This window comes from Planococcus citri, chromosome 3 (assembly GCF_950023065.1).
Source record: "Planococcus citri chromosome 3, ihPlaCitr1.1, whole genome shotgun sequence".
Taxonomy (NCBI): Eukaryota; Metazoa; Arthropoda; class Insecta; order Hemiptera; family Pseudococcidae; genus Planococcus; species Planococcus citri.
In genome coordinates, this window is record NC_088679.1 from 15,039,357 (window position 1) to 15,051,864 (window position 12,508).

At 33.8% G+C, this 12,508-nt stretch overlaps 3 protein-coding genes across 4 annotated transcripts in view; 2 read left to right on the forward strand and 1 right to left on the reverse strand.

Moving 5' to 3' along the window:
- The window catches only part of LOC135841264 (nephrin-like), a 1,354,679-nt gene that overhangs the window by 296,650 nt on the left and 1,045,521 nt on the right, over positions 1 to 12,508 (reverse strand). The window lies entirely within an intron of this gene.
- Positions 164 to 4,452, forward strand: LOC135839967 (maltase 1-like). Its single transcript, XM_065356256.1, has 8 exons — positions 164 to 554; positions 634 to 794; positions 2,753 to 2,890; positions 3,026 to 3,267; positions 3,379 to 3,574; positions 3,664 to 3,886; positions 4,028 to 4,223; positions 4,312 to 4,452. Exons 1-7 carry the CDS (start codon positions 200 to 202, stop codon positions 4,204 to 4,206), a joined length of 1,494 nt encoding a protein of 497 aa, XP_065212328.1. The 5' UTR covers positions 164 to 199; the 3' UTR covers positions 4,207 to 4,223; positions 4,312 to 4,452.
- LOC135841471 (maltase A1-like) lies at positions 6,516 to 11,220 on the forward strand. Its single transcript, XM_065358440.1, has 9 exons — positions 6,516 to 6,933; positions 7,010 to 7,170; positions 8,543 to 8,680; positions 8,760 to 9,001; positions 9,101 to 9,296; positions 9,386 to 9,608; positions 9,705 to 9,900; positions 9,986 to 10,126; positions 10,991 to 11,220. Exons 1-9 carry the CDS (start codon positions 6,597 to 6,599, stop codon positions 11,088 to 11,090), a joined length of 1,734 nt encoding a protein of 577 aa, XP_065214512.1. The 5' UTR covers positions 6,516 to 6,596; the 3' UTR covers positions 11,091 to 11,220.

A 12,508-nucleotide genomic window follows, 5' to 3' on the forward strand; every position in this document is an offset into this window, starting at 1 on the left:
TAACATTTTTGTAACACGAAAATGGGTAAGATTCGTACCAGGTACCATCTTAGAATTATGTAAAACGCAGAAAACATCATCAACTCTAATCCAACGATTATCAATAAACACTCGAATTCAATTGTATAAAAGAAAGTATCGCCATGTCCACTATCATCATTCGGATTCATTAACTATTCTTCTAGGTCACAGTGTCTTAATGTTAATCGTGAAAGAAATGAAAATGAAATTAATTCAAATCACTGTAACGTTATCGTTTTCAATATCGAGTTGCTGGGCTACAAACAGAACTTGGTGGAAGCACGATCTCACCTATGGTATCTTCCTGAAATCGTTCATGGACAGCAATGGAGATGGAATTGGAGATTTCAAAGGATTGACTTCCAAACTGGATTACATCGTCGATCTTGGAATAAAAACTATCTGGGTGTCACCATTCTACCCTTCACCGCAAGCTGATGGAGGCTACGATATATCTGATTTTTGTGGAATCAATCCCATCTATGGTACAATGGAAGATTTCGAGGAGTTGATGAAAGAAATGAAAAAACGAGGTAAATAATTACACATCTTCTATTCGAGAAGTTTGATTTGTGTAATATTACTGTGTTTATAATGGACGTATCCCTACAGATCTCAACTTCGTCATGGATTTAGTGATTAATCACAGCAGCGATGAGCACGAATGGTTCGAAAAATCTGTAAATAGAGTGGAGCCATATACGAACTACTATGTATGGGTTGATCCGAAAGGGTACGATAGCAATGGAAATCCTATTCCACCAAATAATTGGGTAAGTTATATGGAAAGTAACAAAGAACTCGCCATCAAACATTTACGAAGCTTGTAAACCTCGTGAACTAATGAGGGAAAAAACAAGGGAAAAAGCTTAAAAAACCAAAAGAAAAAAAATACCATGTTCCTGGGAGGGGAGCATTATACATGATCAGATCAGGAAAAAATTAATTCTAAATCAACACGAAAAAACGTATTTAAAAATCACAAAAAATATACCTATACTTGGTTACTTCAACGCTGTTCTGGAAAAATCCTACTGGGAACCACCATTTTGAACCCACCCCTTTGAACCCCGCTAAAAAGCTTTTTACAGTTTATTAGTATCTGAAAGACCTTTTGAGCTCAATAAAGTTTTGAGCTGGTAGGTACTAAAAAATCGAATTTTCCGATTTTTCGTAATTTGGATATTTTGGGAACCCCTGGAAAACTAGAAACCTGCGATTTGCGCCAAACGTAACGTTTTGAGGCATATATTCAATTATTTAGGTGAAAAAGTTTAATTAAGATCTCTGTATATTCGTAATTTTGAACCCTTTTTTTCAGAGCCCCCACTTTGGGCACCCCTAAAAAAGGCGTTTATGCACATTTTTTCAAATAAATTTAAGAATTTGTATTTGAAACACACAAGCAAGAGCTCGATAATTTTTCATTCGATTTTACCAGTAACTTTCAAAATTGAGCTTTTTTGGGCCCAATTCTGAGATTTTACTTCGTTGAAATCATGAAAACGCGACTTCAACGTTTTTTCGAAGAGTAAAATCTCAGAATTTGACCCAAAAAACCTCAATTATGAATGTTACAGGAAAAATCAAATGAAAAATCATCGAGGACTTGCTAGTATAGGTTACAAATGTAAATTCTTCAATTTATTTGAAAAAATAAGCATAAACGCCTTTTTTAGGGGTGCCCAAAGTGGGGGAGGGACCTTAGTTACAGTTTTTCACCTAGATAATTGAACATATACCTCAAAACGTTACGTTAGGCGCAAATTGCAGGTTTATAGTTTTCCAGGGGTTCCTAAAATATCCAAATTACGAAAAATTGGAAAATTGGATTTTTGAGTACCAACGAAAAATTTTATCGAGCTTAAAATTTGGTTGGATGGAGGTCGTCTTTTGATACTAAAAAACTGTAAAAAAACTTTTTAGCAGGGTTCATGAGGGTAGGTTTAAAATGGCGCCCCCCAATTTCGGCCCCCGAGGGTCGAAAATGGAAAAATTGCCTCGTATAATGTAGTAGATATTTTATGCTAAAAAAGTTTTTGAAAAAGATACTCAGTGGTTCCAAAAATTCTTTTTTTATTCGCAACTTTGGGGATCCCTGGAGCCCAAAAAATTGTCATTTTGGGTTAACTAACCACGGTTTCGTATTTGGGGCATTTATTGCAATATTTTAAGAGTGTTTCATCAAATAACTGTCTGGTGCTAAAAAATGGTCATATCGATACTCCTCTATTGTTTCAAAAATCATCAAAAGAAAAAATTGGGTAATCTAAATTAAAAAAAAAAAATTGACATTGAACCGTCAATGTTTTTTGCTAGCATACGACAACGCAATCATCACAAACATGCCATCAGTGCTGGTTGCAAGATGGTTTTTACATTAATTTGCTTTCACCATATTGGTTGATGGTTGCATTTAGTTGCCAAGTTCACCATATCAACTTGAAGCTGATTTTTCATTTCTAGATCTTTTTTATAAATCATTAAGTAGAATGTACCTACAATACCTACTACTTTTATTCAAATGAAAATAATTTTTGTCCCATAACTCAAGGATCAACCAGGTTTGGATTAGGGAACAATTCATAATTCTCACTGATGATTTTCTAGCTTAGACATATCGAGAAATTTTTGCCCAAAAAATTACAATTTCAAAGGCAGATAATGCCAGCAACGAAAACGTAATTCAATTTTGGTCATAAAGTAATTAATAATTACGATAATGTTACAGAGAAGTATATTCGACTACGAAACACCTAGTTCAGCTTGGACTTGGAATGAAAAAAGGAAGCAATTCTACCTGCATCAGTTTTTAGTGAAACAACCAGATCTCAATTTACGTGATGAACAACTTAAAACTGAACTCAAAGTAAGTGTGTATACTGTCTGTCTTACAAAATGATATTTTCAGTGCCTATATTTCCTGACCTCAATTTGCTTATTGGAATATTATTCATAAATCATGATTCAACATTAAAAATTCGTTGTTGTGCCTATACTCCAGAATATGATCAAATTTTGGCTGGACAAAGGCGTTACTGCTTTTAGATTGGATGCTGTAGAATTCTTCATGGAAGATCCCTCACTTCGAGATGACATCGACACAGAATCACTCATAAAAGTAGTACTTGGAGTGGAGGAAACAGAAACTCCTCGACTTCATCATCCGGATACTTTCGAGTTCTTGCACGAATTATACATGTTTTTCAGACAGTACGACCGACAAAATAAGAAGCAACGTCAAACGTAAGTTAAGCAAACCATCAGCTAATCGCTGATTGCAAGATAGTTTTTGCATTTGATTTCACCATTTTAATATAACCAGAATAAAAAATGTGATCTCAAATTACCAATTAGGGCTGGATTTGGTGAAGTTTACACTCCAATTGATACCAAAATGAGATACTACAGAACGAAGAACGCCCCAGTGACGCATTATCCTTATAACTATCTACTCACAATGCTCAGAAAGTATTTAGATGCCGATCAGATGATCCAATTTTTGAACCAATGGATTAAAAAATTACCCAAAGGAGCTACTTCGAATTGGACGGTAAAATATCATTTGAAAAATTTCACCACCTCGTGTATCGCTCCATAATTATTAGCCCTCGTCGTATAATGAATTTTTCATTCCAACAGTTGGGAAACCACGACCACGGACGAATTTTCTACTATTTCAATAAGGAATATAATTCAATCTTATTGACTCTCGTCACCATGTTACCTGGAGCCGCTTTAATTTGGTACGGAGAAGAAACCAGTCAAGAGGAGTTTGATTTTTCACCAAACCCCAAGAAGAATCTGATGGTTGAAAGGGATCATTTTCGTTTACCTATGCAATGGGACGATTCCTTGAATGCAGGTCAGTTTCATTTTCTATAACGATCAATATTCAGAATTTCTATCTGATGAATATTTATTTTTTGATCATCCCATTTTACATCCCTGGATCATAACGTAGCAAAAAGTCCATGTTAATTTCAAATCGAAATTTTCGCAACAGGTTTCACTTCCGGAGACAAACCGTGGGTACCAGTACATCCCAATTATTACAGTTCCAACGTAAAACAACAATTGGCCAATAAAAACAGTACAGTGAACTACTTCAAGGATCTAGTTTCTCTTCGAAAAACTGACACACTGAAATTTGGCGATTTGAAAATGTACGCGATATCAAAATAGGTGCTGGCTTTTACACGGTAATTAAACCTCGATTAAGTGATTAATTTATTAAAAATAATAATACTTTGATGAAAACTTTCACATGACGTAATCATCATTTTACAGAACTTTTCGTCGATCAAAATACATAATTGTAATGAATCTGGGCACTGAGCCTCATCCAGCCAATTTACACGCTGAAATCGCTAATTTACCAACAAATCTAGAGGTGGTAGCAACAAGTCCGAATTCTGGATACAGCAAAGGGTATGCAATAAATCACATGGGCCTAACTATATCAAGTTTTTGAATATAATTCCTACCTCTTAGGATGAGGTTCTAATGAAGGTATCATTTTTCAGAGAAAAATTCAATACGATTTTAGATCATCGAAACGTATCAATGTTGAGACCACATTCCAGCATAGTGCTGTCCACATGAGAATAGGTACCTGGAATAGTGCCCCTTAATGGCGAAATGTTGATGATGCAGTAGTAGCTCAACAGCAGTCCGTGTAAATAAGTCATAAAAAGGTCCGGCCAATAAGTAATAAAATAAATTCAAACGAATAAATTGCATTATAATTAGTATGATCCTGTAATTTGATTCAATAAATTTGGAAGTACATTAATTCTTGTTTTTTTTTCTTAATATGACGTACAAAAAATGAATCTCCTAGGACTTTTTTTTTTGAAAGACAAAGCACTGCACAATATCATTTTTCACGCATTAAAACACACGAATCCGTTTTTAAAGTTCCATCTTCAGAACACGCTTCTCCCCAAAAATTCTAAAAAAATGCAGTTCATAAATATGAAAAAAAAAACACTTTGAACAGGTATAAAATACGAGTATCATCAAACAATATACAAAATTTTTCTCATTTTATACTTGCACGAAAGAGGTTTTAAAAATTATTCAGCCTCCTTATTCAAATTTTTTCTAGAACACATTTCAATAAATGACCTTGCTACCTTCCCTCCTAAGTGAATCGTGTTATTTTTTACCATTTTTTTCAAGACTCTTTAATCGCAATGATTTTCATCTCCATTGGCTAATTTCCATGCTTCTTTGTATGTTTTGGTCAAAAAGCAAAAACTGCGCCGTAAATATACCGAATTTGGAAAAAAAAATCGCAATTAACTACCTACCTACATTTCTATTGATTTTTTTTAATTTGGGAGGAAGTTAAGGTATAGAGATAAGGAGGTAAAGTAGGCCAGTTGAAGGAAATTATTAGTGGATAAAAGTTATCACATCTTTAATTATAAATGCATTCAAAGTTTGAGTAAGTAATCAATGATACTGGTTTTGATTCTAATTTCATAATGTCTCCATGCCCAAAATGGGCTCTTGGAGAGATTTACGTGTACCAAATTTAAGGTGCCCCCCCCCACCGCCACTCTCCACCGCTGACAATATAGAGACCTGAAAATGCACTCGTCGAATTTTGAAACTAAGGTGAAGATAATTTCAAAGTGTAGCCAAACTTTTCATTTCGAGCATGATCAATCGGGGTGTGTGGGATCAAAAATAGCTCATGATTCGATTATTAAGGTTCATCAATAATTAATCGAAACGAATAAGTGTAGGTAAAACCCTTAAAGTGCAGATAAGCTGAGGAAACATTTAAAAATTTCCTACCAATTTTGGCCAGATGGATTATCCGAAGAAAGAGGTCCAAAATCTCTCGAAATTAAATTCACAATTTGTCTTTTTTTTTCAACCAAAAATCATAAAATAAAAAAGATATTAAGAAAATTATTCGTAGAAAAAATGACACGAATGAATCCGAATGATGATGGTGGAAATATTACACTTTCTTTTATTATACCATTGAATTCGAGTGTTTACTGATAATTTTCCAATTAATAGATTTCGTTGATGAATTTCTCTGCTTTTCAATGCTACGATGATGCAATTCTAATGGTACCTGGTACGGATTTCATTTTCGAGTTACATACAAAGATGTTCATTGTTCTATATGCAAAGTGGAGTTTTGTCTTGAAAAGAATGAATCACGATGTCGTTATACCTAGGTAGTAGGTATAGTGGAATCTTGAAAGTGAAGTGCATTTCATTGCTAATACACTTCACATTCAAGATTTCTACTATTAGGTAGGTACTCATATGCATCAAGTAACGACACCGTAATTCATTACTACATATTACCTAAAAATAAAACTCCACTTTACAGATTTAACATTTCTATTACTCGAAAAAAAAAATCCGTACCAGGTACTTACCCCATTGCACGTAGAGAAAATCATCGACAACTATTTTTGAAAAATTATCAATGAACACTCGAATTTGATTGTATAAAAGAAAGTATAATTATTTCCAAAATCATCATTCGGATTCGTTTACCTGTTCATTTAAGTCAAAGTGTCGTAATTACAATCGTGAAAAAAATGAAAATGAAATTCGTTCAAATCACTGTAACGTTATCGTTTTTAATATCGAGTTGCTGGGCTACAAACAGAACTTGGTGGAAGCACGATCTCACCTATGGCATCTTCCTGAAATCGTTCATGGATAGCAATGGAGATGGCATTGGAGATTTCAAAGGATTGACTTCCAAACTGGACTACATTGCCGATACTGGAATAAAAACTATCTGGGTGACGCCGTTCTGCACTTCACCACAGGCTGATGGAGGCTACGATGTATCTGATTATTATGGAATCGATCCTCTTTATGGTACAATGGAAGATTTCGAGGAATTGATGAGAGAAATGAAAAAACGAGGTAAAAAATTACACATCTTCTATTCGAAGGTTGATTCGAGTAATATTAATATGCTTTTAATGGGCTATTCCTACAGATCTCAACTTCGTCATGGATTTAGTAATTAATCACAGCAGCGATGAGCACAAATGGTTCGAAAAATCTGTAAATAGAGTGGATCCATATACGAACTACTATGTATGGGTTGATCCGATAGGCTACGATAGAAATGGAAATCCAATTCCACCAAATAATTGGGTAAGTTGTATGTCTAGTACATACTAACAAAGAACTCGTCATCAAACATTCGCAAGGATTGCAAGCCTAAAAACGTGAACTGGTGAAGAAAAAACACGTAAGAAAGCTTCAGAGAACAAAACCAAAAAAAATCACCATTTTCTGTGGAGAGGGGCATTATACATGATTATATCAGAAAAAATTATTCTAAATCAACACAAAAAGATGTAGGCATTTGAAATCATAAACAAATAATTTGATCACCACTTCGACTCCAATTCACAATACTAAAAACTCATTTGAAATCCAACACTGTTGAGAAAAAGTCCATTGAGAATACCTACTCGTTTTGCACTCACCACAGAAAAAATTAATTGAAATCTAAAAAATTCTGAATTGAATTGTAAAAACTAAATTCTAAATCATCATCACCAGCACATAATACTTACATTCTAAAAAATCAGCAAAAAAATTTATTCAAAATTACTTATTGAAGTTACAAAGAGAAAACATATCTGAAACCAGAAACAAATGATTTCCAATCATCCCAAAGAACATTCGCTAGAATTCAATGCGACAAAAAATCATTCACAAAATCGAGAATCCAAAAATTAAGCAGTAAGTAAGTCAAATTCTAAATCACCGCCAAAAAACATTATTCTGAAATAATTGAAAAAAAAAAAATTGAAATATACTCGTAGGTAACAAAAGAAAATCATCACAGAATTACCCCCTTCTCACCACCTCAACGATCAAAAAAAAATCGCAAACCAATAAAACTCATTTGAAATACACGTAATAGTGACAGAAGATCTATTTGGAATTTTCGTAAAAAAATTAATTCATACAATCACCTAAAAAAAAAATCAATGAAAATCATGGAAATAAGTTCATTTAAAAAAATTCTAAAAAAAATCGTCATTGCCTAATTGAAAATCAAATTCCACATCACCGAGGAAGAAGTCATTTGAAATGTTTACAAAAAAATGTAAGTAGGTATGTACCTGTAGGTACCTATTCAAATTGGCTGCAAAAAATTTAATTAAAATGACTTCGAAATTACCACTAAATATTCAATGAAAAAAAATCACGAAAAAAATTTAGAACCAGACTTGTCAGATCAAATTAGGGAAGACCTGATAGGATCTGACCACCAGATTTGATCAGGTCTGGGCATTCCTCAGATCAAATCAGATATGATCAGATGATCATTTTCCTCAGGAAAGTGACGTCTCATTTCATATAACTCAAGAATCGACTGAGTTCGCATTTGGGACCAATTCATAAATCCTCAATGATAGGTTTTCCGCTCAGTAATACAGAAACAATCGAAAACATATACCTACATTCTATTTTGTTCATAAGGTAATTAATTTATACGATGATGTTACAGAGAAGTTTATTCGACTTCAAAACGCCCAGTTCAGCTTGGACTTGGAATGAAAAAAGGAAGCAATTCTACCTGCATCAGTTTCTAGTGAAACAGCCAGATCTCAATTTAAATAACGAAGAACTTAAAACCGAACTCAAAGTATGTGTCTGTCTAGCAAAAGTACCCACTGTAAGATTTAGGTATAATTTAACATTGACAATTTTTTTATGTTCTCCAGAATATGATGAAATTCTGGCTGGACAAAGGCGTCGCTGCTTTTCGATTAGACGCTGTAGAATGTTTCATGGAAGATCCCTCACTTAGAGATGACATCGACACAGAATCACTCATAAAAGTAGTATGGGCAGAGGACGACACAGAAACTCCTCGACTTCATCATCCGGATACTTTCAAGTTCTTGCATGAATTATACCTGTTCTTCAGACAGTATGATCGTGAAAATAAGAGGCAACGTGAAACGTGAGTATAAATCTAGAAAATCCATCAATACGCTCAAATTTTTCAACAAAAAAAAAGTATGATGAGCATAACAAAAGGTGATCTCATTTGACTAATTAGGGCTGCATTTGGTGAAGTTTACACTACGGTTGACAACAAAATGAAATACTACGGAACGAAGAGCGCCCCAGCGGCTCATTATCCTTACAATTATCTACTGACAACACTCAGGAAGTTTTTAGATGCTGAACAGATGATCCAATTTTTGAACACATGGATTAAGAAATTACCCGAAGGAGCTACCTCGAACTGGGCGGTAAAATATCATTGAAAAATTTTCATCAGCTTGTGAATCGTTCCACGATTATTAGCCCTCCTCGTTTAATGAATTTTTTATTCCAACAGTTGGGAAACCACGACCATGGACGAATTTTCTTCTATTTCAATAAGGAATATAATTCAATTTTATTGACTCTTGTTACCATGTTACCTGGAGCAGCTTTAATTTGGTACGGAGAGGAGACCAGTCAAGAAGAATTCGATTTTGCACCAAAACCCAGCAAGAATCTGATGATTGAAAGGGATCATTTTCGTTTACCTATGCAATGGGACGATTCCTTGAATGCAGGTCAGTTTCACTTTCTAATTATGGTCGATATTCGGAATTTGAATTTTTTTTTCGTTGTGAGAGTGTTTTCATTGATGATCGAATTTTTCGTGACAGGTTTCACTTCCGGAGACAAACCATGGGTACCAGTACATCCTAATTATTATAATTCAAACGTAAAAGAACAATTAGCCAATAAAAACAGTACACTGTACTACTTCAAAGATCTAGTTTCTCTTCGAAAAACTGACACACTAAAATTTGGAGACTTAAAAATGTACGCGATATCAAAATGGGTGCTGGCATTTACACGGTAATTAAACCTCGACCAAGTGATTAATTTATTAAAAATAATAAGCCGATTAAAACTTTCACACGACGTGAACATCATTTTACAGAACTTTTCGTCGATCAAAATACATTATTGTATTCAATCTGGGCACCGAGCCTCATCCTGCCAATTTGCATGCTGAAATCGCTAATTTACCAACAAATCTAACGGTGGTAGCAGCAAGTCCGAATTCTGGATACAGCAAAGGGTATGCTATAAATCGCATATGCCTATACAGTAAGCGCCGCTTATTATCATTGCGGTTATTAGAATAATTCGCTTAATAGAATGGGAAGTCGTTGGGACAGAACGGTTGTATCTTTTTACATTGAAAGAATTTCGCTTTATGTGGTAATTGAAGGTGAATGAAGTCGGTTAATGGAATTGGAAATTTTTCAAAAAGCAACAAAGATCAATAAAATAGGAATACTTTTTGTAAAAAACCAAAAAAAAAGTCATTTTTTAATCGAAAAATTGGAAAAAAATCTCCCATTTTCAACGAAGATTATCTTGTTTTTTGCTGAAATTGTCAAAATTCTCGGCTTTTTGTAAGAAGTTCCAATACAGCCCACTTTTTTCCAACAAGTGTTCAATGATCTAGCATTTTGCCAAAAATTATCAGAAAATCCATATTTTTAATTTTTTTTATTATTGAAATAGTCAAAAATTTCAAAAAGATTATCGTTCTCTTACCTAAAAAATGCAAAAAAATTCTCACGTTTTGAGAAAAATTACGAAAAAGTGTCATTACTTTGCCAATAATTCCCAAAATTGCCTCATTTTTGCTTTTTGAAAAGAGTATTTGCAATTTTGCTACAGATTGTCATTTTTTTTCACAAATTATCAAAAGCCTCGCTCATTTTCCCAAAATTGCCAAAAAGTACCATTTTTTGCCAATAAAAATCATACCTATTTTTTAATTTTTAATTGTTCGTTTATTGGAATAATTCGGTTAATAGAATATCAACCACTTGGTCCCAATCCGATCACATTAAGCGGCGCTTACTGTATCAAGTTTGTGAGTAAAATTTCTACTTCTTACGAAGGTTCTAATGAAGACATTATTTTTCAGAGAAAAATTCAATTCGATTTTAGACCATCGTAACATAACGATGTTGAGACCACATTCCAGCGTAGTGCTGTCAACGCATAAGAATAGGTACCGGAAATAGTACCCCTCAATGACGAAATGTTGATGATGCTGGTATGAAGTATAATATACATTTAAACGAATAAATTACACTGAATCATGCTACATATATCTAATTTGATTTAATAAACTTGAAAGTAAAACAATGCACTTTTTTCTTCTTCCCTTTCGACGTTATTATTTTTATTTTGAAAGAAAAACACTGCACGATATCATCTTTTACACATTGAAAGATCTACGAATCCCTTTTTTAGCTTTTTTTGATCAGTTGATCTCTCGACGTCCATCCACCTGATGGAATTACTCACATATCGTTATTAATTTCTTTTTCTCCATTCACACTCTTCGAAAGTCATTCATTTTTAGATAGGCAGCTAGGCACATTAATATACGAGTAAACCCAGTCGTAAAGGGCTCATGCACAGGAACTTTTTTTTGCACGTAAAATACGCACACACTCAACATGGGTACTCTTCATAGGCCTTGCAGGCAAAATACATAATATGAAGCGTATTTTTGTACTATTTCAGCGTTAAAATAAGAGGTTTTTCATATTTTAAATTCCAGAAATTGAAATCTCTGGCAAATTAGCGTATCCTTGATGAAAGAAAAAATGAAGCCACCAGATACTGATTGCAAGAAAGTTTCGTTCACATATTCCCTAAAATATTTATTCAGTAAAAATGATGAAAGTTAACACTGTAGCTATAAGATATCAACTCCTCTGTTCTGGAATTTCCTACCTATAATTTTCGATTTCTTCAAGATTTCTGGGATTCTGCAGAAGGCACAGAAATTCATTTGGATTTCTAAAAATTGAGTTATTGCTTATTCTCGGACATCTTTAAATTAGTTTAGGCCTACTTTAACTTGGGCAGATTTCCGGGTAGACATCTTCAATGTGTGTTGTTTTTGTTGAGGCCATTTTTTTAAAAACCAGAATACTTTCCAGCATAAGAAAAAAATTCAAAACCCCAAAAATGCACTCCTCGAAGGGAAATTTTTGAAATTTTTTTCACCATTAAAAAACGTTTATGAAAAAACACACACGAGGTGTCCGCCATTAAATCGACGCAAATGTAAATAAACTTGTTGAACAGGCTGAGATTAAGCCACGACTGAATTTTTAACCACCTTAATCAGTTTTTGCACCTGGTGGAAAAAATTTGAAGTTTTGAAGAAATTAGAAAAACCTGGTTTGAGGCTTCAGAATTTCCAGTGAAATTAGATTTGGAGGAATTGTTATCGTTTGTAGGACTAATTTTCATCATTTTCACCAACAAAATGTAAGTAGTATATTTAGTACTACGTGATTGTAGGTAGCACATAGATTATTTGTATCAAAAAAAAAAAAAAAAAAAAAAAAACATTTGCATTGCGAAAAACGCATAAAAAAGACAGAAAAACGCTTACAATTTCAAGTTGTTCCTCGCCCTAAGG

Excerpts from the sequence above, each read along its gene's own strand:
- LOC135839967 (XM_065356256.1), top strand. The coding sequence starts at position 200 with ATGTTAATCGTGAAAGAAATGAAAATGAAATTAATTCAAATCACTGTA. Across the intron at positions 555-633 it reads GAAAGAAATGAAAAAACGAG|ATCTCAACTTCGTCATGGAT; the intron begins GTAAATAATTAC and ends GTATCCCTACAG. Across the intron at positions 795-2,752 it reads CTATTCCACCAAATAATTGG|AGAAGTATATTCGACTACGA; the intron begins GTAAGTTATATG and ends ATAATGTTACAG.
- LOC135841471 (XM_065358440.1), top strand. The coding sequence starts at position 6,597 with ATGAAAATGAAATTCGTTCAAATCACTGTAACGTTATCGTTTTTAATA. Across the intron at positions 7,171-8,542 it reads CAATTCCACCAAATAATTGG|AGAAGTTTATTCGACTTCAA; the intron begins GTAAGTTGTATG and ends ATGATGTTACAG. Across the intron at positions 9,297-9,385 it reads GAGCTACCTCGAACTGGGCG|TTGGGAAACCACGACCATGG; the intron begins GTAAAATATCAT and ends TTATTCCAACAG.